This window comes from Drosophila sechellia, chromosome 2R (genome assembly GCF_004382195.2).
Source record: "Drosophila sechellia strain sech25 chromosome 2R, ASM438219v1, whole genome shotgun sequence".
Classification (NCBI taxonomy): Eukaryota; Metazoa; Arthropoda; class Insecta; order Diptera; family Drosophilidae; genus Drosophila; species Drosophila sechellia.
In genome coordinates, this window is record NC_045950.1 from 2,611,027 (window position 1) to 2,636,205 (window position 25,179).

Sequence of the window (25,179 nt, forward strand, 5' to 3'; positions counted from 1 at the left end):
AATATTAAAGCATTCTTGGTTAAAATACACATTTGTTAAAGGTGTAAGCTCCCTTCAAAAGAAATTTCCAAAAAAATGTTTAAGAACAGATATTGTCCGATTTTTATCGGTAGTATCGTAACCAGGTAATAAACAACAAATACAAACATTACCAAAACTCAGAACACCCTAACCTTTTCTGAGCCATAATTTTGATAAGGATCCCAGATCAATAAATAAATAATGCTTAATAGATTTATATAAGAAACATTAATAAAGGGAACAAGCTTTAATTAGTTAAATTGTATACTCCAATAGCCTCTGAATCCTCAACTTCTTAGCTTAGAGTTCATACAGACAAACGGACCAGCCCACAAACTGCCACGTCCAAAATTTTATGAATGCTTAAATTTTTTCATTTTATTATTTATCCTACGCCCGCAAATCGCTCAAAACTGCCACGCCCACTTTTGAGAAATGTGTTGTTTTTAATTTTTTTTCCAATTTCTATCGATATGCCAAAAACATTGACCAGGCCTATTCTAACGCCCACAAAATTTTAAAAATTATTTTGATATATTTTCATGTTACTCGCACTTGCTGAGTAACGGGTAACTGATAGTCGAGAAATTCGACTATAGCGTTCTCTTTTGTTTTTAACTCTTAGGAGTTAATTTAGAGTTTTTATTTTAATAAGAAATTTTTGAAGTGACGAATATTTACCCATTGATTGATTACTCAATAACGTGACCAGAAATAAATCTTTTCTGATATCTAAATTTGTAATAAATATATACTATGCATTTTACTTAATACCTGTGTATATTAAGAGGCTCGCCATGTTACGTAAACTTACTGTTTTTTTTTTTTTTAATTTATACCCGAAATGGGCTCTTGCAGTGAATTATTTTATTTCGATAACATATGTATGTATTTCCATAACAGCTCGACCCTTGGCTAGATAAATTGGAAGTATGCCACAGACAATCTGTTTTAAAAATTACACCCGACTGCATCAATACTTTAGGAAAATAAAGTGTTACTCACTCACCCAGTTTAGTTGTATTCCCAAAATAATGCGATGTAATGATTGTTTACATGTAGTTCTCCCTGTTCTGACAGCTTCTATTGTTTTCTTCTACTTACAACCGAAATATTTAGTTTGCACAATTGTTAACGGGGGAAACTTTATTTCGTTGCATATTCAACAAATATAATTGGTTTTTTAAACACAGTCTTGCCCCACAGTGCAAGTGCATCGTCTACAGAAATGAAAAGAGAATCAAAAAGAGTGTGGGTGAGAGAAAGCTGCCGAAAGACGAGAGAGAGGGAGAAAGAGAGTAAGAACTGCAATAGCAGCGCCCAGACACGTGCATTTTTCGACGTTTCAGATGTTGTCGCAATTAAATTGTAAAACCCAAGACTCAGCAAAAAGTTTGAATGAACTTATAATTGGCACGAAATCGCTGTAATATGTACGTTTCGGATAGAAGCTGCTTTTCATTTTGTTCCATAAACACTATCTAAAGAGCCGCCATAGTCTGGTTTTTCTATTCTTAATTCTCTCCGTGAAAACTCTCCCCTCTGTCACTCTCTCTCGCTTAGCGAGTAAACAAGCGCCAACTGCATGGAATGTTGGTCGACGGGGAGGGAGCGAAAAGGGGGGATGTGTCTCTCGCCACAAAGCAGCAAAAACAACGTTGGACACCCAGTTCGGCACAGTTTTTCTGGCTTAAGTAACTTTTTTGCTTTGAAATTCGAGTGCATTTAAATGTGTTCTTTAAATAGGGTTTATCAACACTGAAGCTCTGTTTAAGCACATACAGAATAGCAATGCGAACTCGAATGCACTTTTTCCGTTGCCTTCCGTTTTCTAGCGCGGCCTCCGAGTTTATTTTCGATTTTTCTGCATTTTTTCACCGACAACTGCGCGCGATGTATTTTGTTTTACTCGAGAAACTCTGAAACTGAAACGTCAACGGCGCGGCCTCTGCGGCTGCTGCTGCTCTCACAATCAGACTGTTGGCAACTTGTAATTGTTGCTTTTGCTGCGCAGGCGCTCTTCTCCGACTTTTTTGGCTTGGCAATGCCGCCCTTTCGCTCACGAGCCCGACTTTTGGTTTCTGTGATTTTGTTGTTTTGGCGCTAGGCTATTTTGACTCTCAAGCTGAGCTCACTCAACTTTCGCGCAGCTTAAAGCGGCCAGAGCAACAACAACTCGTTGCAGTAGCCACAGCGGCAGCATTCACGTACAGTGGTTCACGTTTATGACTCGTCAGTTTTTAGGAACTTATTATAGAAGGAAAATTATATATTTATGCATACATAAATATATGTATGTTTGTTAAAAGTGACTTCAAAGATATTACAGGTATTTTTGGAATTAATAAGTTAACGGCTTACCCTCTCCATAAAGGTATTTCAAATCGTTTTAAGCCCCAAAATGTAGTTGGGCACTTATTTAAACCTTGATTGGGCGGGCAAGTGTTGCTATTCCGCAGCTGTATGAATACATTCTTTTTCTCAGACCAGAAAAAAATCTACATTTTATTTTTAAAAATAAAGTTGTTAAAAAGGAAGCGGCTTTTATCCGCAAAATCCCGGATCTCAATGCAGCTTTTATTTAGATACATAATAATGTAGTTTCGATCAGGTTAGAAATCAAATCGCCTGCGTCTTAGTCGTCTGTAAATTTTTGAAATCGACTAGACATCAAAACTAAAATAGAATAATACTTGTGCTACATACATACATAAAAAATGGCGATGTTAAGTTGGGCGTTCCACATAACCTCTCCCTGGATAAAGCTAAATATTTATTAAAGTGACGTTGGACGTGTGCACATATTGTAAGTGATGGTGGTAAGCATGTCAGATATAAACTCCTAATTTACTTAGCAGCAAAAACATTTTGACATTTAGAAAAAAATCATCCGGACTTACGCACAATAACTCGATTTAGTTTGCCCCACTGTGCGCGCACTTGGCCAAACATATGTACGTACTCTTGTTGGCTTTGAGCCTGAGAGCGGTTCTTTTGAGGAACTGGAAACTGGTTTTAGTGTTGGGCTCATAGGCATAGTGCGACTTGTTGTTGCTGCTGCCATTCTGTGCTTCTTTTCGCTGTGGCTTTTAAGCTCTACTTGCTGGCGACTGCGCTGCCGAGATTTGTATTTTTTGCTGTTTTTCTGGTTTCATTTTGCGCCTGTGACTTTGTAACACACTTTTTTGTTGATCCCCCCCTCCCTTCGTAACTGCCTGACTTTTGGTTTTAATGCTTTGGTGTAATTATTCAATGGAATTTTATATTAAGTTGTATCCACTCTCGAATTACAGGGGTCTAAGATAAAGCCGGACTTCGTGCTATTTCTATTGACCGTGAGAATTTAGATACTATTGTTGGTGTGTAAGGCTGAAACAGAAGATATCCAAGGGCCAGGAGGGAAAGAAGCTTCTCTCTAAAGTCGATTCCATCAACATAACCTTACAAAAGCTATAGCCCTAAGCTAATTTGCAATAATCGTATATTGAACCTATTAGCCAGGGGAATCCAATAAAGAGCATACGACCCTGTGGTTGCTGCCATCCCCTTCTACACCCACACTTCAACGGACTGAGAAGGGGGTGTGGTCAATGGGCGGCATCGAAGTCTCCATGGAATGGCACAACACGCGAACGGCGAGCATGCAAGAGGCAACGATACAAAACGCTAGCGCAGCGGTGACGAAAACGCTGAAACAACAACTACATCTACAACTGCAAAAGCCGACAGCAAGTTGAATGACATAAACCATCAACTGACCTTCAACTCTGAGACTGAACCTTAGAAAAAACGAACACATAGCCTCATGCAAATGGGAATGCGAGAGTGGCGCATGCAACTTACAGCTTTACAGCTCGTTCGTTGTGGGAAAGAGATGTCGGGTGAGAGGAAGAGGAAATCGCCTAAAGCACTGAGCCGTAACGAAAATTGTTGTTGCAACCAGACCCCCGCTCTCTCTCGCACTAATACTTCCACAGCCAGTGCACACCACCCCCCATCCAACACACCCATAGCCCCTGTAATGGGCGGCAGCAGAGGAAGTCGGCGGACAATTGCGCATGATACGCTCCAGATTCTAGAGGTGGGAGAGTGAAGAGCGATGAGTCACGACGAACTGATCGAAAGGTGATCCCATAATGATCCATTGGTAATGTTAGAATAAAAGCTTTAACAAATTCGGACACGGCTAGTGATCCTGATCAAAAATATATATACTTTATACTATGCTCGGAAGCGCTTCCTTCTACCTACGCTCCTAACCACCGATAGGTGACGCTCCTGAAAAAGTCGTATAACTACTTATCTCGCAAGAACTCTTACACGTATCTTTTTTCCTTTCATAAGCAATTTTTAATATTTTTAAGTCAATCAGATCTATATCTTGAATAGGGGTCGATCTAGCCATGTCCGTTCGTCTCAATGTATGATCGTTAAGATACCGTGAAAATTTTCGTCCTGCCTCTCTAATTTGCACTTTTTTCTTTACATTTTTAAGTTAAAAGTAATCTATTAAAAATAGTTTCTTACTATTTGTTGTTGGGTGCTATGAGGTATTGTGCGGTTATCCTTTTCCTTTCACTCATTGATTTCTTTCCTCTTGTCAGATGGTTTTACGTAGGGGCGGAAAATGAAACCTGAAAACGGGAGAAGATGAGACTACCAAAGTACACCCAGTGCCGATGACGTAAATTGCCGATGGATGCCGATGAACGGAGCATGCTCTTGCACTTGGCAGACTGCAACAGCTCTCTGCGAAGAGGACTACAACTACTATGGAAGGTAGCAGAGCAGAGCGGCCTATTTCTCGATGGTTGTTTATATTTGGCAGCAGTGGCTGCAGTTGTATTCTCTCTGCCAAGCTTTTTTTAATTTTTTTTTTGTGGGTTTTATATTTTGATTTTTCTTTTTTCAGGGCGTTGTACAATTGAACAGATATGTACATGATGTTACGAAGGTTGAGGACGGGTGCGATAGTTACAAGTAAAATGCACAAAATGTTCTTAAAACTCACATCTGGGTCATTTCTAGGTATTTATTAAATGGTGTTTAAAGTCTCCAGTTTATTGCTGAATTTAAAGCATAATTTATAGGCGTTAAAATCGAAAGCCTTGACGTCAGATAGTGAAACTAAAGATTACATGTAGTCGAATTATAGTAATGTCCTTAACATTGTAGCTCTAATAAACGCAAGTTTTGATATCAACTCAACCTTTTTTTTTCCACAATTAACATTAATTTATTTATTACTTCTTCGATAAATACGGAGGGAAATGCGATAAAAATTGAATAACACTAATTTCCTTTGTATTGTAATCAACATTTTTTTTTAGAATATTTACTCTAAAGTATTTAAGTATTGTTGTATCATATTTCAGAAAGAAAATTATAAAGTACAACTTGCAAGAAAGAAGCAATTCAAATAAATTTTCCTGTGAAACTATACCTACTAAATGCACACAAAATCACATAGGCTTTAAGTTATTGAAGATTTTTTGGTATTTTACAGACTATCCCATCTATCCCCGACTATCAGATAGCCGTTACTTAGCTAAAATGAGAGAATCGTCGGCTTAAATGTCCTTTGGCGCTGGCGTTACCCTAAATCGTTTTGTCGCTATACCAAAAACATAAGATTAATGTAAGGGATTGGAGATTTTACTCTACAGTAGATACAGCAGTATCACAACCATGAATTTTTGAAACGCTCCAACATCAAAGGGTCCTGTGGCGCAATGGATAACGCGTCTGACTACGGATCAGAAGATTCCAGGTTCGACTCCTGGCAGGATCGGATTTTCTTTTTTATACCCGTAACTCGTAGAAGAAAAGGGTATACTAGATTCGAAAAGTATGTAACAGGCAGAAATAGGCGTGTTAATATATAATGTATATAGATTCTTGATCAAGGTCAATAGTCGAGCTGGACATGTCCGTCTTTCTGTCCGTTCGTATGAACACGAGATCTTAGGAACTATAAAATCAAGAAAGTTTAGATCAATCATACAGATTTTAGAGACATATTGCCTCGCCCACACCAACAACACTTTGGCAACGCCCCTCCTCACACCTACAAAGCGCTCGAAACGACTCACGACCACACTTTTGATCAATTTTGAAATTTTTATCAAAATCCCAGGAATATTATATAATTTCGAATTCGCATTTTCACTAGCTGAGAAACGGTAGTCGGATATCTCGACTATAGCATTCTTTTTTGTTTTTTACTCCATTTTTTAACATAATTCAAAAAGAAAAGCGCCCCCGGGTGGACTCGAACCACCAACCTTTCGGTTAACAGCCGAACGCGCTAACCAATTGCGCCACGGAGGCTTCGGTCTCGCTTTATAAAGTTAGATTAAAATTTCAAAATGGTTATAGGGTATTTATTATTAAATATTTTATAAATAAACTTATAATTTTTTGCGTATTTGAGGGCCTCCGTGGCGCAATTGGTTAGCGCGTTCGGCTGTTAACCGAAAGGTTGGTGGTTCGAGTCCACCCGGGGGCGCTTTTTTTACTTCAGCTTTAATGGAAACGATCTCTTCAAATATTACTTACTCAATTAATTGAAGAGAAAAAATTATTATTATTACTCAATTATATTTTGTCATATTGTTAAATAACTAACTAACTAGTGTTAATATTTTGCCCTTGCGATGAATGTCATTTTCTTATGACAGATATTTCAATAAATATTAAATTAAACATTTTCATCCTGAAAAGGAGTCGTCTGCCTCCGTGGCGCAATTGGTTAGCGCGTTCGGCTGTTAACCGAAAGGTTGGTGGTTCGAGTCCACCCGGGGGCGAAATAAGTTTTTTAGATTTGGTTTTATTTTAGTCTAAGGATATTGAATTTTGAATCTAAACAGTAAGGATTTTGTTTTTAAAATTTTATTTCATTTAAATATTTTCAATTCCTATTTTTATCGATTTGAAAAAAAAAACTTGAAATTTATTGTTCGCAATATCACAATCCTAGTAATACGTATCTGATAGAGGAATAACTCCACATTAGCGAGCAAATAATAACTTTATACCGTTATAATTAAGTCGAACTTATACAAGAGCACTAAACTTTTCCTTTAAGAAGAATTCTTTAAGACATCCATTTTATATTTAGATTTAACAAAGCCATTTACTGTTATCAGGCCTCAGGGCATATAAAAAAATTATTTAATTGAAATAAAATATAATTCGCCCAACGTGGGGCTCGAACCCACGACCCTGAGATTATGAGTCTCATGCTTTATCGACTGAGCTAGCCGGGCCACTTAGTGTGCTAAAAACTGCCAGACACACATTTTTGAAATATGTTTGAATATTTTTTTCAGAATTTTATTAGTTGTTTAAATTTCTATCGATATACCAAAAAACTTTTTGCCACGCCCACTCTAACGCCCTAAAGCCGAAAAACCGGTGACGCCCACATTTTTTAAAAACTTTTCGATATTTTTTTTCGATATTTTTTCAAACCGGACACGACCATACTTTTGAACAATTTTTACATTTTTCCTCATTTTATTCTCCAATATCTATCGATATCCGAGAAAATTTAAAATTTCGCGTTCGCATTCATACTAGCTGAGTAACGGGTATCTGATAGTCGGGAAACTCGACTATAGCATTCGCTCTTTTTTAATATACGACTAAGCGGTATAATAAAACGATCTGTTTCAATGCAAGCAATTCTCGCGAATACGGGAAGACATATCGCCAGAGCGAAAGTGTTCCTATAAGTGATTTGCCAAAATCAGATTCCGTTTTTTTTAAATATTATAAGTATCCAGCCCGGCTAGCTCAGTCGGTAGAGCATGAGACTCTTAATCTCAGGGTCGTGGGTTCGAGCCCCACGTTGGGCGCAAAATATTTTGTTCAATATATCTGTCACATTCTTGCCAAATGCTCATGGAAGGACATCCCATTTGCCAAAATCGGATACATCTTTCAAAACAAGATTTTTGGACTCTTAAAATTTCAAGTAGGTTGTTTAAAGACATTAGAATAATATTATTCTAGTGTCTTTATTATGCCTGTCTCCAAAAAATAAAAATACCGTATTTCGATGTTTGGTTCTTGTATACTATAATTATTATCCACTGATTTAAAAACTCTAGGTAAGCTATATTAGTTTTGTATGTAAGAAAATATTTTTTATATTTATATTATTTTACATTATTATTATTATAATTATAATGATAATGATAAATTTATAATAATATTATAAATGGTGTATATTATTGATATCCGGATAATAGTTAAAAACGATCTAGCCATGTCCGTCTGGTCTGTAAACGATACCATGTGATATGGCATGCACTCATGATAATTTATCATTTTTTATATATGTATGTATAATTATAATTTTTTTAAAACAGTGCTCCGCCTGTTTTAGTGAGCACAAATTAATAAAAACTTGCCTACCGAAAATATTTTAAAAATATTGAAATTTTTCATTTTATTATTTGTCTTGCCAATTTCTATCGTATGCCAAAAATGTTCTTGTCACTCTAACACACCACCCAAAACTGCCATCACCTTTAAAACAATGTTTGGTTCTTTCAAATATTTTTAAACCTTTTGTCAATTTTTATCGATTTGCCAAAAAAAAAGGTGAAATTTCTCGTTTGCACTCTTAATGGTTGAGTAACGGGTATGATAGTCAGGCATTAGACTATAGCGTTCCCTGTTGTTTTGGCTATGCTATCCAGACGCTAACGCTTTTAAAACGCTAAAAGCGGGTTACCACACAAAGAATTTTTAAAAAGGTTTTTAGGACCAATTTTGTTATCCATATGGAAAGAGCATCTGACGGTAGAGTTTGCTTTTAATTACTTCGAATTTTCATGTCCTACAACTCTGAAATATACATGCATATGTATCAAAGACATTAGAATAATTATATGTCGAAGAAGCATGTTATTACACTGCATCTCGGCAAGCTTAGGTCGGTTTTGACATGGATTATTCAGCCCGGCTAGCTCAGTCGGTAGAGCATGAGACTCTTAATCTCAGGGTCGTGGGTTCGAGCCCCACGTTGGGCGGCTTCTTTTTGTTTGTAACAAAATCTTTTTGTTTGTAATACAAATTTAGGAAAATTTTTTTATCTTTTAAGCTTTGCTAATTTTAATACTGTTAATTTTTCGCTGCATTCAATCGGGCCCATTAGCTCAGTTGGTTAGAGCGTCGTGCTAATAACGCGAAGGTCGCGGGTTCGATCCCCTCATGGGCCATAGATTATTATTTTAGAAAAATAAGGTAAGCTTTTCCATATTAGAAATATCATATAAAAAAATTAGTGAAACCAAAGAATGTTTATACAGTAACATGTCACAGTAAAGAGAATTTTGTGTTATCAGTCGCACACATTTTATAAAACAAAACTTTAATAGGCCATTCGTTAAGTTTCACAACATTCAACATTATTTTTGGCATATCAATAGAAATTGAAAAGGCACATAATAAAATGAAAAAATGTCAACAAATTTTTCAAAAGTGTGGGCGTGGCCGGCTTGGACATGTGGGCGTGGCAACATTTGGAAATAAACTTGCGCTGAGTTTATTTCTCTCTGACTTTATTAGTTCCTGAAATCTCGACGTTTAAATGTGACGATTAATTAGATTTAAAAACCATTTTTTACAAATAATTTAACTAGTTTCGATTTTCGCACTGAGATGCAAATAGTCTTGGCTAGCAATAAAGACTTTGGAGGCAGTCTAAAGAGATTGTTAATGATCATGTTTTCATCTGCTACACAAAATCGTAATATGATGAACAGGGAAAAAGAAAAAAGGAGTGAAGCCGGATAGAATGAAAAGAATGTACGCCGCGTAGATACAAAATAAAGCGATATGAGGGAACTTACCGACGCAATACATTTTTTGTTGCGTAGGTTAGGGTGAGCAGCTCCCACATACTGACAGTGCGGATTGCAGTGGACAACTCGAATGGACTTTCCCGTCCATGCAATTGTCAAAGAATGAGCGTGGAAACAGGCAGATTGCGTTAAAGACTGCAAGAGATGGAAACTATAATCGTTTCAGAACTCACAACGCAGCAGCGGCAGAGTAGACCGGATGGCGGACGGACAAGCGTTGAGTCTGATGTCAGGGGCATGAAGTTGCAATGAAAATGAAATTGCAAACGGCCCAACACAAGGCGGGATATTTATACGAGACTGCATTGGTGTGAGCGCCGCGCATTATATTTAGTTGCTAGTGCCTGGTTCTACTATGTTCGGTGTGGCGGCTTTTAGATATGTATCTGCGAGATACTTTTCTGCCGGCAAGGGGGACGTCGAACATTTTGCACCATCACCATTCTCTGCGCTATTTTCGCTTTCAACGAATGTCTGCTGTAGCGTCTTATGGCGAAGTTGCAACCAAAAATGGACGACGAAGTCTTTCGGCCTGCTAGACTTGTTTTCTGTAGGTTGTTCTCTGCAGGTTGATAGGGCCTAAAAGGCCGCACAATTTTTCCTATAGAACAGCGTCATTTGTGTTACCGAACTAATAAATGCCAGTTTTTACAAACATGTATTACTTTTTAGTTTGAGGTATTTTAAACTTAATTACCACATTGAATTTCGAAGAGCATGTAATTTGGTTAAATTATTTGGTTGCTATAAGGTGTAGCATTGAATTATGTAACGCTTCTATTTTAAATAAAGACACTTTATGCCGAATAGCGGTTTCGCATTTTAAATTCCTAATTGTGTATTCCATTCAAAGAATCCTTTATTGTTAGTCGGAAGTTTTAGATAAGCTCTATTGAAACATTTTTCAAAACTACTGCTCGGATACTACTAATATTACTACTACTACTTTGATAGCACGGTTCTATCTTGAATTGAATTGATTCAGCCTGCTATAATTATGAAATAGTAATGAGCTCGGGTTTCCATATTTCATCAATCTAGAATACTTATTTGAGTTCGCTATTTATCTCAGAATTTTATAGTAAGAATAATATAAATCGATTATCACGACTAGTTGTTTTTTAATAGTTTATTATTTTATTGAAAAATGTAACATTTAGGTTTTCCAATTTATATGCTGGTACATGTGCACAATGTGTAGTTTTTTCCAATGCTCACTTTTCCATACTCTTCTTAATTTTCTTGTTTTAATTGTATGAATTAGATATGTATATTGTTTATTGTTATTTCGATATAATAACCGTTCTTTGAAGTTACTTAATAAAAAAAAGCCACGATTAAAAACGATAAAAAAAATCAAAATAGAAAAACCTACAATTCTTTTTATTTAATAAATAATCTGCGAGTATGCATACAAGTTCTAATAGTTGACCAGCTTAACTACTTGAATAGCTTAAAATCTTCCAAAAATGTTACTATAAATATAACTTCATTGCATTGTTTTCATATATCTCAAAGTTCCTCTAGTAGACCTGCATTAACAACAATAACGAGTTAACCGGAACGTCCGCCAGTCTTCTGCCGAGGCCTACAAACACACATAGGGAAGGAGAAGAGAGTACAATAAAGAGATAGAGAGAAAGAACCGCAAAGAAAGAGAGCCGCAAGCACACACCAATATACTTGCAAACGAATGTAAGTGCGAAGAAGAAACAGCAACTAAACAAAGAGCAACAACAAGAACCACGCAGACAATTATACCAAAAAAAAGTAAATAATACAAGAGCACGGGAAACAACAACGACGTCTGCTTGCCCCAATCTACATATGTATTGTATTGCTTATGTATTAAGTTTTCTCTTCTCTTTCTGGTCGCAACAGAAGCAGACGACGAAAACAAAAAAGCATGTGAAAAACAGAATATTCGAAGCACCGAGGAAAAGAGAGTAAAAACGGCTAGGATTCAAATAAGTTGGATACCTTTTGTAGACTGACGCTCCTATGCTGCAACCTCCAGAAGCTTAGCACTAAATTTGTTTACTTTTGACACTCTGTGTTTGCGTTTTTCACCGCACACACACACAAAAACACACACCCACGCACAACTACATATGTAGGTTCATAATTTAAGTAACTATTTCAATAGTAGTTTCCACAAAAAGGTTACGGAGCACAACGTCGATTGGCCTCAAAATGTTTCTTAGACCCCAAAACACGCATATTTCTTCGGAAGATTAGTCTTCAATTGATTGCCACTACTTGCTTCTACCGCTCTCGGGAACTGCACACTTCGAAAGTCAACGACGGACTGAGACCCACTGATTTTCTCCCTCGCTGCTGGCGCTTTGGTTCGCTCTCAACGCAGTTTTGGCGTCGCTGCAGTCCACGGTTTTGTATGAGGGGTGGAGTAGTGGGGGTGTAGTTGCATCCTTGTTGAATTCAACAAAAAATAGTCAAAGTATGCTAAGCTTACTTACAAATAGAGGTAACCGTAATTGTTACTAATAGAACACCTGTGATATTATTAGAATGGAAAGTTGTATGCTTCTAACGTAAATACAAAATTCCACAGTACTTTACTCTTATAAATATTAAGTATCTCTTTTTTTTAACTGAATAATATATCGATTATATTTTGAACGTAGTGTGTAATTAGTACCAATTAATCTGTAATATTCATATGCCACAAAAAATAAACATATATTAGTATAATAATATTTTTTTATATTTTAATTTGGGAAAATATCAACTTTCTTAGCTGGTAACTTTACGGCTGCTGATGCCGACTGTTTGGATTGGGGTGTCGATAACAATGTGCACAAGTAATTTACGAGATTGGCTTTCTTCTTGATTGAACTTTTACACCCTCATAACAAGCGGTCCTGTGGCGCAATGGATAACGCGTCTGACTACGGATCAGAAGATTCCAGGTTCGACTCCTGGCAGGATCGAATTTTTTTTGCGTGTTTTAAGTATTAATAATCCACAATATGTGGAGTCTACTCTAAGTAGCGTACATTTTTTTCAAAATATCCTTAATAATAATGTTGAAAATACTAAAATTAATTAAAAATTGTCATCCCAAGGCCTGAAAGGTAGTAATCTGTTTACTTGTTAAAGCGTTCAATATTGAACGTTATAATAGGTATATTATCCAGATATGCTTTAGAGCTTCCAGTACTTAAAAAATTGAAGACCACGTGAATAAAACAGTGAAAATATTTTTAGGTGGGAAAAAGCCAGTTTCCAAGCATCAGTTTTGTGGAAGGAAAAACTTCCGGCAACATGAAAAACCTATCTGATTATTTAATGGCCATCCATCTACTGAAAATAGTTGCAACTAAAAAAAGAAACAAAAATCTCCGATACAAAACTATTAAATTAAATAAATTTCTTTTTCACATCGGGACTTCAAAAATAAAAATATTCGCTGCTACGCAAACTGTTTCAAACTCAGTTTGAAAGCTTTCTGCAGTTTTCTTCTAATTGCATAATTCAAAAAAGACCGAATCACACCTTTATATAGCTACAATAGGATTAATCGGAAAAAATATCATACAATGTTATAATCGGTATTCATCTGTTTCGTCAATATAAAATTTAAGTTTTAAATTATTAAACATCGGACGATTATATCATATACATAGCATATGGTCAAGAAAATAATTGATCTTTGATCATAAATTCTATATGGCAAACAACCTTTTTTTTAATATATATGTACTTGTTGCAAGGATATATAACCTTCACTTTTCCTTTTTGTTATTAAAAAAAAAACGAAAACAGTTCAATATTGTTGATAAGACGACCTCATGGTGATAGAAATAAGAATATAAAGATGAGTAACAGTATACGATTTTTTTGCCTTTTTTTACTTTATTTCAAGAGCCTAGCCGCTCTCTTCTACGCATAAAGCGAATGTCTTCACAAGTATTTTGGAGCATTTGTGTTGTGTTTACTACCACAAGAAAGTGAATCCTATTTATAGATCTTAACGCTTCTGCGATCGCACTATGGGCCAACGGCCACATTTGTAGGCCAAAACTAATAATTCGAAAGATCTCGAATTCCATATTCCAAAATTAATAGCTGTTCAAATGTAACAACCTTAATAAATAAATACAGCTGTGTTCATAAAAAAGCAGTGCTTGGGACCAGCGAGTTTAAGATAAAAAGTTTTGACCATTAAATATTTTTTTATAATATCGTTTTTATAATATCGTTTTATAATATCGTTAGGTATTTAATTTCAAACAATTTAACAAATGTTTCACTTTTATTTCTTCAATAGTTTCGAAAATATAGATTAAAACAACATAATAGGCAGAAATTGTGGTGATCACTAAAATAGCAGTGCTATGAAATAATAGTAACAAAATTCAATTTTACTTAGAACGAACTTAGTTTTTCTTTTTAATGTGTTAATTAGGGCCTAATACTTGGTTGGATAGCCTTTGTTAGCCAGCACAGCCTTACACCCACGCGGCATGGAGTCCACCAGGTCCTGGCAACGTTTGACCATGCATCCTGCACAACTTGCCAAATCTGAGCCTTAGACGTCGGGGAGTTATTCGACACATATGGTTTAATGTCCCTCCCCACGGTTTCGATTGGGTTTAAATCTGGAGATGGTGCTGGCCACGGCATTACATCTATTTTATTTTGGGTGAACCTATTCTTAGCCGATTTTCTTCTGTGTTTCGTATCATTATCCTGTTTGAATGTCCATTTTAAGGGCATATTTAATTCAGAATATGACAATAAGACATCATTTTGGGCTATAATACCATAAATCATATGTTACGGACTCAAACCATTATAAAACGATCTACTGAATACCCTCTATGGCCATAATTCGTCTTATAAATCAACCGAATCTTTTTTTTCTCATTATGCACGATTAAAGAGGTGTAATAGATTTGATTAAAAGAATGTTTCAGGTAGAATATATCATGTCCGACTCGATAAAATTGTACTAAAATATTGAATGTTATTTATTGGATATTGAATACTTTAATGTCTTTGGTATGGCCATATCCCTCTGTACGAGCTTATAAAAGCTAGGAAGTCGATAATAAGCCTGCATTAACCGAACCTAACGCAGGTTTTTTCCGAATTTTGCCATTTAACAATTTTTTCAAATATTTTGTGTAAGTCAAAAATATTTTGAAAACGCCCAAAACTGTCAGCCTCTTTTTGATTTTTTTTGTTGATTTTCTATTTTATTTGGCAAATTTTGGATATGTCTGGTGAATTTATATTATATTATCCCTGGAATCCCTATACATTATTCTTTCTTTTAGTTTTTCAAGCTCTCTTCGAATGTATCTATTAAGTGTTACCAAATAATAAAATAAAAAATTAATAAAAAAGAAAATATTTTTAAAGAAAATATTTTTAAAGAAAATATTTTTAATTGTAATGGGCATAAGTCAAAATATATACATATGTACATAAATTATTTTTAAGTCAAAATAATACGATTTTAATCAATTAACTCCGATTTTAACAGGCACATTTTTTATCATTCGGCAATTGTCGAGATCTTAGAAAATTTTGACTTAACATGCGGGTTTATCTGAGACTTGAGTTACATTTAAAAAAGTAATTCGCCCAACGTGGGGCTCGAACCCACGACCCTGAGATTAAGAGTCTCATGCTCTACCGACTGAGCTAGCCGGGCTGCTTTTGATCTAAGTGTAACTAGCTTTAACAGTATGTTTGATTGGTACATTTTCGGAAAAGCTTTTTAACTAAGACAAGTTAGATCTTGATGCCATTTACGGTTAAGCTTGGCACATGGTCCTGTGGCGCAATGGATAACGCGTCTGACTACGGATCAGAAGATTCCAGGTTCGACTCCTGGCAGGATCGATTTATTTTTGTTCCAACGAATCTAAACTTTTTTAAAGACATTTATAAAATTGTCTATAGCCGCAGAGAATGAACTGTTTTTATTATTATACCCGTTTCCTTTACTAGTTTAAAGTGAATTATCTTGAGTTAAATAAAATTCTTAATAAAAATTCTCGAGATTTTGTCAAAAAAAACGTACACTTCTATTGCTATCTCTCTATGTGCCTTTCTTTTTTTGAGAATACATTGAATCACAAAAGAAGAGACTCTTCTGTCTTCATTTTGTTCTCTTTTCTATTATTTAAATCCAAATGACCATTCGGCCTTTATTTAAGAGTGCTAAAGAAAAAATTAAATCAAGAAAAAAAGCTCTGTGTTCTTTGTGAGTTTAGTAAATAAAAATATATATATTATTACAAAGGAATAGAAGAGACTACTACTACTGCTATCATGATGAGGACGACATTTTCTGCGAAGAAAATGTGGGTCACTCCTTCCTCGGTGGCACTCCAGGTTATAGTTACATATCTAACTCATATTTGCAAATTCCGCTTTGCTCAAAAGACCTAAGAACTATTAATCTATGATTAATCTATAATAAACTATTAATATTATAATACATTATATACCATATAATCAGAAAAAGCTTTTAAACTGCTCCTTATTGTGTGCATAAGAAAAAAAGCAACATCAACATATATAATTTTGATATTAACTTTTGTGATGACATATAATTTAATATTTAACTAAGAAATACAAATATAATACAAAATAAACAAGAGGTAATTCTATAGTCGAGTTCCTCGACTATCAGATACCAGTTACTCTACTATTGTGAATGCGAAATTTCATAAATTGTATGGGATATCGATAGATATTGGGAAATAAAATGAGGAAACATTTAAAAAATGTTAAAAAGTGTGGGCGTGACGATTTTGGCGGCTTTAGGGCGTTAGAGTGGGAGTGGCAAAAAGTTTATTGGCCAATCGATTTACAAGACTAATAAAATTAGGAAAAAATTTCCAAACATTTTTCAAAAATGTGGGCGTGGCAGTTTTGGGCGGATAGGGCGTTAGAGTGGTCGTGGCAAAAAGTTATTTGGCGAATCGATAGAAATTTACAAGACTAATTAAATTATGAAAAAATACTTAAAAATGGTTAAAAACTGTTTTAAAAATGTTTTAACATTTTCTTATTTTATTATTTCCCTTTAGAATTTCTATTGGTATGCCCAACATGTTTTCCCTCACTCTATCGTTCTAACTACATATAAGCACAAAGCATTCAAATTTGGAGGCGCGTCACTGACGTTACATAAGATAGGTCTAAGTTTGGGTGTCCCTAAACAGGTACCAAAATCCATCAGAGCATATTTACACCCGATACTCGTAGAGTAAAAAGGTATTCCAGAGTCGTTGAAAAGTAACTGGTAGAAGGAAGGGTTCCCGACTATATAAAGTGTATATATTTTGAATAGGATCAATAGCCGAGTTGATCTGGCCATATCCGTCTATCTGTCTGTCCGTCCGCATGAACGTCAAGATGTCTGGAACTGCAGATTCCAAAGACGCCCAAAACAAGAAAAGTCCAATAATCTAATTGTTATTAGTTGTTTCTATCCCAGTGTTCATCATTATATATTTTAAAAAGTAATGTTTTATATTGCAAAACCAAAATCTTGAATTAAACATCTGTGTTTCTTCTGTGTTTAGGGTTCAATAAGTTTTATATCTTAATAATAGGATACTATAACGTTTGACTACACGATCTACATTAAAAAGTGCCAATAATTACTGTTGATAACACAAACAAGAAAGAATGTATGAAAGAATGAATGAATGAATGAATGAATGAAAGAATACTGAGACTCTAGTATTCTAGAGGTGTTTCCCAAACGTCTGTTTTAATCTAACAGCACACGCTGACGCGCTGAAACAATATCTCAACTAACTTCGGATCGGTTCGCGAGTGATTAAGGTTTTTGTATAGTCATGAAGCCTAAGCAAAAAAGCATCTATATAGTCAAACATTAAATGCGATTTAAATAGCCTTATCAAATATGCGTGTATACCGAGTATGCTATACACCGAAAAAAATCTGGCGTTCGCTTATAAAATTGTAATGAATTATATATTAATATTAATTAATGTATCTTTGTGCCATTTGATAAACAATTCCTATCGTAACTGATATATATGTTTAATATTAATTAATAATAATAATTATTTTGTTTCAAATCTAAAAGGTGTAGAGTTATCTTATAACTTCCATATTCATCCATAATTATACAATTATTCAAAATACTATTTAAAATAATTTACCAACTAATGAAATCAATTGATATATCGATAGGCAATAAGTCTGATGCACAGAACTGAAAGTGAAATAAAATGGAATTGATACTGAATCAATTTCTTTGAGTGTTGGCAGTCTAATCATCTATTGCACATGCCGCCGGAAAAGCTCTGGCGATCGCTTAAAAGCGCCTACAGAGAGGAAATTTCAATAGTAGCTCCCCAACTTCTAAGCACCCAACATGTTGCTACTGTTTCTTCTCGGTTCATTAACCATCGTCTTCTATATCTGGCAGAGGCGTACCTTATCCTTTTGGGCACGCCATGGAGTGAAATACATCCGCCCGTTGCCCATTCTAGGCTGCACCCGCGAGTTCTTGACCGCAAGAGTGCCGTTCTTCGAGCAGATCCAAAAATTCCACGAAGCGCCTGGCTTCGAGAAGGAGCCCTTCGTTGGAGTCTACATGACCCATCGTCCGGCACTTGTCATTCGCGATCTAGACCTGATCAAGACGGTGATGATCAAGAAGTTTCAATACTTCAACAACCGCGCCCTGCAAACTGACCCGCACAACGACGCGCTTGGCTACAACAACCTCTTCTTTGCACGAAGCCCAGCTTGGAGGGAATTGCGCACAAAGATCTCTCCGGTTTTTACGTCTGGCAAGATCAAGCAAATGTATCCTCTAATGGTGAAGGTAAGTCACAGACAGAACTTGTTTGCATTCAAATGGGTGCTATTTAGTGGGTTATATATATTGTATATTGTATCAAAGCTTTTAAATTTAATGCTATTTGTAGATTGGAAAGAACCTGGAGGACAGCGCCGAGCGTCTAGGCAGTGGTTCGGAAGTCCAAGTGAAGGATCTGTGCGCCCGGTTCACCACTGACCTGATAGCGACAATTGCCTTTGGCGTAGAGGCCAACGCTTTGCGGGACGCCAAGAGCGAGTTCTTCTACCACAATAGGGCTATATTTTCGCTGACCTTGAGCAGGGGCATTGACTTTGCCATTATTTTTATGATCCCGGCTCTGGCGTCACTGGCCCGTGTGAAACTCTTTTCTAGGGAAACCACTAAGTTCATCCGGTCCAGCATCAACTTCGTTCTAAAGGAGCGCGAAAGGACAGGCGAGAAGCGAAACGACCTCATCGACATCCTTCTAGCCCTAAAGCGCGAGGCTGCTGCCAATCCGGAGAAGCTGTCGAAGGTAGTTGACTTGGACTACTTAGTTGCCCAGGCAGCTATTTTTCAGACCGCCGGATTTGAAACTAGCTCGTCCACAATGACGCTGACGCTTTACGAGCTGGCCAAGAACGAGGCTCTGCAGGACCGTCTGAGGCAAGAGATCGTTGACTTCTTCGGTGACGAGGACCATATAAGCTATGAGCGTATCCAGGAGATGACCTACCTATCTCAGGTTGTCAACGAGACACTCCGCAAGTACCCGATCGTGGGCTATGTAGAACGAGAGTGCTCTCAACCGGCGGAGGGTGAGCGCTTTAACCTCGAACCATTCCACAACATGGAGCTGCCGCACGGCATGTCCATTTACATGTCCACTTTGGCCGTTCATCGTGACCCCCAGTACTGGCCGGACCCCGAGAAGTTCGATCCGGAGCGCTTTAGTTCGAGCAACCGCGAAAATCTTAACATGGACGCATACATGCCGTTTGGTGTTGGTCCGCGAAACTGCATTGGCATGCGGTTGGGTCTGCTTCAGTCCAAGCTTGGACTTGTGCATATTTTGCGCAACCACCGGATCCACATGTGTGATAAAACCATCAGGAAGATCGAGTGGGCTGCAACTAGCCCGGTTATTGCCTCAAAGCACGATATTGTCCTTCGATTGGAGAAGGTTTCCGGGAACAACGATATCGGGCAAAAGTTGTCAATGAAATAGAATTTGAGAACTCGGCAACCGCCCAAATAAAAAATCAAAGAAGAGAGAACGCTATAGTTGATTTTTGTGGGTGTGCGAGGGAGAAAACTTCAGAATTTTGTCGCAACTTTTTGGTGCATTGTAAATTTTAATTATTTCATTTTTTGTTTTTTTTTTTGCAAACGAAATGACATCTCGAAAGAATATCAAAAGGAGCAGAAAGAACCAAGGTGACAAATCATAACGATTTTTGATGCCAAGTGGAGCACTTCGTAACCATCACAAGTTGCAAGTTGTCAAACAGTGCAGGTGAAGTTCGATAAAACTTTTACTTTACAAACAAGTAAGTTACTTTACAAGTAGTAGCACTGATGGCTCAATGCATATATAGAATTAACCTTACGCGTTTCCTTTGTGATTTGATTTGGAGATATAAGATTTAATGTGGACACTGCCCAGGACAACAGGCTTAAAAACTGCTACACGATCTGCGGAATACTTGAAAATATCATTTTTACCAAAACTCCACATCACGTAAAGCTTCCACATACGAAAATAAAATGTAGGTGGAATGCAATGGTAAATAAAATGACATCAAATTTAATGATAAACTGCAGCTAAGCCAATTTACAGTTGACTTGTTGCAAGGGTGCAACTGCAACTGCATCTGCCACAGACAAGGGCACTGGCAAATGCGTGGCACGCAACTCAATGACTTTGGACTGACCTTCTTATTTGGATTTGCAAGCGACTGCTCCCCCCGGCATATCGGGATATCGCGTGCGACTTTTTATACGAGTGTTGCGTAACTTTTGCCACCTTTCGCGGGAGTGGTTTTCCCTTCCGATTGAATAGCAGCCCTTCTAGGACGAATCGAACAAGGAAAGCCACTCAGATAAGGACATCCACCTGCAGCCGCTAGTAGCTGACAGTGGCTCGTTACTTGCTTGACTTGGCCATTAGTTTTAATTAGCCAGTGGCCATTGCATAAATGTCTTTCTGCTAGATTACACTCGAGTTCAGCATCATAACCAAACTTAAACTGGAATTAAATTTCGCCTTGGGTGGGAAATTACATGCAAATCGACATTAAATTAATATACTCGAGAATTGCATGGTCCCCTCCCTCAATCCTGCTGGTCTTCTAATTAGCTGGAAACTTTTTACCCCTTCAAAACCTTGTGCTAGCTTTATTAGAAATTTGTTAATTAACGAACGAACTGGGCGCCAGGACGCCCCCTCACCGTCCTCAACTTTAGGGACATTTGGCCAAAGTTGACGTAAAGATAAATAGAGCGATTAAATCTTAAAGATGTGGCACCGATTTGGTGGTCGATGAGCTGAGATAAGCTTTAATTTTTCATTATATATATTCTTCATCTGGATCACTAGAAGAGGCGGTATGGCAACGTCCGTCTATCTGTCTGTCTTCCCTACTTTTTGAAAAATTTTTGGTATCAAATATTATACTATTATTTAAACTTATTATTTGTTTTGGAGCCACAATAAAACTTTCCTTTGAAAATTGTTACGATTTTTATTCGTTTTATCATGTTTTTTCTCATTTTTAATTGATACGCCAAAATTATTTTGGCGTTTCCGACTCTAACCGCATAAAAATGTCTCGACCACAATTTTAAAAAGTTAGTTTTTTTTTTAAATTTCATTTTAAAAAATATATTAATATTATACATTTTATCAGGTACACTATAAAAGTTGATCTGGGCATTTATAAAATATAGATAGTGAAAGATTGGGCGAGCAGACCCTAGAGACGTAGACGTAGCGTGAGAACACTAGACTAAACTAAACTTCTCAAAAATGTACTGATTTATATTTTATTTTAATATTTTTCCCAATGGCAATAAAAAAGTTGAAATTTCGTGTTTGCACTGCAACTAGCTGAGTAACGGGATAGTCAAGGAAATAGCGTTCTTTATTAGTAATAGATTCGTTTGCTGAGAAACGGACAGACGGACATTTAAATATAGGCTGATTACACTGATCAGGAATAAAATATACACCTTAAATGGTCGAAAATGTTTCTCAAACTTGAAAACATCTGACTGAAATCAATATATTCTCGCCAATGTTATATCGATTGATCCGTGTTCTTTTAACTAATCGTCATTGCTACAAATTAAGATGTTCTTGGCCGTGTCATGTTGAAAGCTCAATTAAACTGAAAGACTTGTTGACAAGATGACATGATCTATTAGCTCCAGCTATTTGTCTTTGGTTGGTTGAAAGGAAAATGGCAATTAAATTAGATGGCTAGCGCAGCTCCGGTGGAAATGCTTAAAGCAAGGACACAGACAAGACGAAAAGGACCCCTCTTCCAGCAGAAAGTCACGCAGCAAACATACATATATGCCGAAGACTCCTCGGCAATGGGTGACCCGCCACCCGCTGGAAATCGTTCAACTTAATTTATGCTTTGAGTGGAAAAACTGGAGAATGAGCTTGGCTTTCAACTGTTTGACTTTTTTACAGTACGTAAAACGAAGGTCGACTATCGAGAACGTCTTTAAAAAACAGACCATTAGTATTTATCTTGTGGTTTTTAAAGTTTAAAGCTTATTATGTTAAATTTATTTTAAAGACTGTGCAAACAACTACTATCATAATTACTATTAGAAGTTAATGGCTATTAATATGTTTTCCCGCTAAGCTAGCGGGGTTTTCCAAAAGAACTCGACAAAAGAATTCTATCATATTACTTTTTGATTGGTATATCATTGCAAAGTGCAGTAATAAAAAACCGATGAAACCGTAAATTCTTCTTCTCTTCATTTCTGAATAATACTATTGGACCGATGCTATAAGCGTCGGACTTATTTTATATTATAGAATTTTATAGACTGATGCAATAAAAGTTGCGGACTTTTAAAACTGAAATTGTATTATTTCTATTTAAATTAAAAAAAAATTTTGAATACGATCCTGCCAGGAGTCGAACCTGGAATCTTCTGATCCGTAGTCAGACGCGTTATCCATTGCGCCACAGGACCACTTGAAAGCGGCCGCGAAAGATGTCGCCAAGACCTTTTAGTTTATTATGCCTGATCTTAACAGAGCTACAGCGTTCTTAAATTAACTTTAGTGAATGAGAGTGACTTCTCCACAGAAGATAAATTTTTTTTTTTTAAAAAAATTTGAATATGATTTCAAATTATGGATTAAAGAAAAAACGACATCAATGCAAAATACATATAATACAAATAATACAATACAATATCAAGGCATACTTATTTTAAATTTGATTGGACAAGGCACTCAAACTGGTTAGGCTTTCATCCTTCATTATAGAGCTTGAAATAAATGTATCGATTAAGATTTTTATACAAGAGCGGATTGCTGTACTAAAACGATTACTTTCCACCTGACAAGGAATGACCTTCTTTGTAATGCGAACTCACTGTCTGTCCATTGTGCAGCATTGTGGCGAATGCAAATGCAATGCTGAATGCGACGCCATTCGAAGAATTCATATTAAGCATACGCCCCGCAGAACGCCACACTTACCACAAGGCAGCAAGCAGTTTTTGATTCTATGTCATTTTCCCCCAAGTTGAATAGGAATAAAGGAGTGGAGGAAGTGCAGCGATCTGTGTTTGCACATTTCGTTGCTGTTCAATCCCAGCGGGAGTCGTAAACACTTGGCAAACACACAAACACACAGAGCGACGCCGAAAGGAAATGTGCATCGAGATTGCGTGGGGAAAAGTTGGACGAGGGTTCCGCTTTGGCAATTGGCAATCCTTGACCCGTCATAACGTCTCTTTTCTCCCTCGGATTTCCCCCACTGACAGCTGAGTTAAATGAGATATGCTTTTTACATTTTTTCGATAAATTTCCAGCACATGCATTGGATCGAAGGCTTTTGGGGTGGGATGAAATTATTAGCCAGCGCGAACCTTAACATACAAATAGCCAGCGGATTTGCGCAGCGCTTAAAATTGAGATTTACTGGGACAATATTTATGGCATAACGCAAGAAGCCAGCGCGAGCTGAACCAATTTGGGGAAAGTACTTACTTACTATATGCCAAGACTCAGCTGCTTATCTAGTGACATTGATGAATGCCCGGGCAATTAGTGCATTGGCTATATAAGGGAAGCTTCCCTCTCAACTTGCCATACAAATCAACATGCGTTCCCTATTCCTGGTCTGTTTGGTCTTCGGCTCCGCTTGGTCCCTGCCAGAATCGGACCTCTCACCCACATCCCCAGCTCCCGGGAACGACACCGCCGATGAGCCCCAGCTGCCCGCCTTCTCGCCATTTAGTCTGCGAGATGGCAGGTTCGCCATAGGCGCCTTCGCCCAAGTGAACTGGTTCCAGGCCCAGGCCACCTGTGCCGCCTATGGGTACACGCTCGTAAGCATTACATCCGAGCAGGATCAGCGCAGTCTGCGCAACTTCCTCTTCACCTACGCCCGGAACCAGCAGGAACTGCTGACCAATCCGCTCTGGACCTCGGGCACCGACCTGGCCAGTGACAACAACTGGGTGTGGTTCAGCAAGGGGCGCGTCGTCAACTACCGCAACTTCCAGAACGGACTACCGGGCTACTCCAGCGATAATCGCCACTGCCTTGGCATTAACGGAATCAACGGACTCTGGGTGAACGAGAATTGCTCAGAGCTGCGATACTTCGTTTGCGAGAAGCGTTGCCAGTTCGACGACGATGTAAACTAACCTAATTAGACGAAGGAAGTCGAAAAAAGAGGCCGGTTGTTAAATAAAATATCAGCCGAATATGTGCAATTCAAAATGCGAATGAGTTTTCAATTTCCAGCAAGGCAAACTTAAAGCTATTTGTCAATTTGTCAATGAGCTCATCTACTGCACATCTACTTAGTCTTAAATGCGTGGGGCCATCATTTGATAGATATTTATGTAGAGTTCCCAGCAGGTATTATGTCGACCTATTAATTGTTTTTTAAAAGCTCCAAAACTCGAGAATTGCAGATGTGCATCTTTCTTTTTCTCACAGTTGATCCCAAACCGCCTACTTTACCTTTTACTTTATCCCCAGAAGCTATACTTTATTCACTATAAACAACATAATAATCCATCTCTGTTTATTTTGGCGTAAATTAATTTATCAAATTATCGAAATTACGAATTTTTTTGTAAAAAGGAAATAACGGAAAATGAACAAAATAAATCCAGCGAGAACGGTATAGTCGCAAATCCACAGCTAAATGTAATGTTAAGGCGATTAAGGTATGCAAATAAGATGCTCAG

At 37.1% G+C, this 25,179-nt stretch overlaps 3 protein-coding genes, 1 long non-coding RNA gene and 12 other non-coding genes across 17 annotated transcripts in view; 11 read left to right on the forward strand and 5 right to left on the reverse strand.

The window, feature by feature from the left end:
- The window catches only part of LOC6619158 (ecdysone receptor), a 61,144-nt gene extending 59,197 nt beyond the window's left edge, over positions 1-1,947 (reverse strand). Inside the window, exons 1-2 of the mRNA XM_032716747.1 lie at positions 1,804-1,947; positions 1,031-1,241 (exon numbers count right to left, since the gene is read on the reverse strand). The gene's annotated coding sequence lies outside the window, so the exon portion shown is untranslated. The remainder of the gene's footprint in view (positions 1-1,030; positions 1,242-1,803) is intronic.
- A 748-nt stretch (positions 1,948-2,695) lies between these two features.
- On the forward strand, positions 2,696-5,027 carry LOC116800647. Of its 2 annotated transcripts, none has more exons than XR_004361535.1 (3): positions 2,696-2,827; positions 3,315-4,168; positions 4,626-5,027. It is a non-coding gene; the product is annotated as an uncharacterized LOC116800647 (long non-coding RNA). The 2 variants fall into 2 exon arrangements; XR_004361536.1 differs by having other exon boundaries at positions 3,315-4,146.
- A 712-nt stretch (positions 5,028-5,739) lies between these two features.
- Positions 5,740-5,812, forward strand: Trnar-acg. The gene has a single exon. It is a non-coding gene; the product is annotated as a tRNA-Arg (tRNA).
- Positions 5,813-6,277: 465 nt separating this feature from the next.
- Positions 6,278-6,351, reverse strand: Trnan-guu. Its single transcript has one exon. It is a non-coding gene; the product is annotated as a tRNA-Asn (tRNA).
- A 104-nt stretch (positions 6,352-6,455) lies between these two features.
- On the forward strand, positions 6,456-6,529 carry Trnan-guu. The gene has a single exon. It is a non-coding gene; the product is annotated as a tRNA-Asn (tRNA).
- Positions 6,530-6,753: 224 nt separating this feature from the next.
- On the forward strand, positions 6,754-6,827 carry Trnan-guu. The gene has a single exon. It is a non-coding gene; the product is annotated as a tRNA-Asn (tRNA).
- A 389-nt stretch (positions 6,828-7,216) lies between these two features.
- Trnam-cau lies at positions 7,217-7,289 on the reverse strand. The gene has a single exon. It is a non-coding gene; the product is annotated as a tRNA-Met (tRNA).
- Positions 7,290-7,807: 518 nt separating this feature from the next.
- Positions 7,808-7,880, forward strand: Trnak-cuu. The gene has a single exon. It is a non-coding gene; the product is annotated as a tRNA-Lys (tRNA).
- Positions 7,881-8,989: 1,109 nt separating this feature from the next.
- On the forward strand, positions 8,990-9,062 carry Trnak-cuu. Its single transcript has one exon. It is a non-coding gene; the product is annotated as a tRNA-Lys (tRNA).
- Positions 9,063-9,177: 115 nt separating this feature from the next.
- Trnai-aau lies at positions 9,178-9,251 on the forward strand. The gene has a single exon. It is a non-coding gene; the product is annotated as a tRNA-Ile (tRNA).
- Positions 9,252-12,774: 3,523 nt separating this feature from the next.
- On the forward strand, positions 12,775-12,847 carry Trnar-acg. Its single transcript has one exon. It is a non-coding gene; the product is annotated as a tRNA-Arg (tRNA).
- Positions 12,848-15,506: 2,659 nt separating this feature from the next.
- Trnak-cuu lies at positions 15,507-15,579 on the reverse strand. Its single transcript has one exon. It is a non-coding gene; the product is annotated as a tRNA-Lys (tRNA).
- Positions 15,580-15,697: 118 nt separating this feature from the next.
- Positions 15,698-15,770, forward strand: Trnar-acg. Its single transcript has one exon. It is a non-coding gene; the product is annotated as a tRNA-Arg (tRNA).
- Positions 15,771-18,252: 2,482 nt separating this feature from the next.
- Positions 18,253-19,997, forward strand: LOC6619174 (probable cytochrome P450 6w1). The gene is made up of 2 exons (XM_002043365.2): positions 18,253-18,744; positions 18,848-19,997. Exons 1-2 carry the CDS (start codon positions 18,289-18,291, stop codon positions 19,946-19,948), a joined length of 1,557 nt encoding a protein of 518 aa, XP_002043401.2. The 5' UTR covers positions 18,253-18,288; the 3' UTR covers positions 19,949-19,997.
- Positions 19,998-22,865: 2,868 nt separating this feature from the next.
- Positions 22,866-22,938, reverse strand: Trnar-acg. Its single transcript has one exon. It is a non-coding gene; the product is annotated as a tRNA-Arg (tRNA).
- A 1,125-nt stretch (positions 22,939-24,063) lies between these two features.
- Positions 24,064-24,703, forward strand: LOC6619176 (C-type lectin 37Da). The gene has a single exon (XM_002043366.2). The coding sequence runs from the start codon at positions 24,079-24,081 to the stop codon at positions 24,625-24,627; it is 549 nt and encodes a 182-aa protein (XP_002043402.1). The 5' UTR covers positions 24,064-24,078; the 3' UTR covers positions 24,628-24,703.
- The last annotated feature ends 476 nt before the right edge of the window (positions 24,704-25,179 follow it).

Coding starts and splice junctions, on each gene's coding strand:
- LOC6619176 (XM_002043366.2), top strand. CDS start 24,079: ATGCGTTCCCTATTCCTGGTCTGTTTGGTCTTCGGCTCCGCTTGGTCC.
- LOC6619174 (XM_002043365.2), top strand. CDS start 18,289: ATGTTGCTACTGTTTCTTCTCGGTTCATTAACCATCGTCTTCTATATC. Junction 18,745..18,847: donor TGTATCCTCTAATGGTGAAG/GTAAGTCACAGA, acceptor TGCTATTTGTAG/ATTGGAAAGAACCTGGAGGA.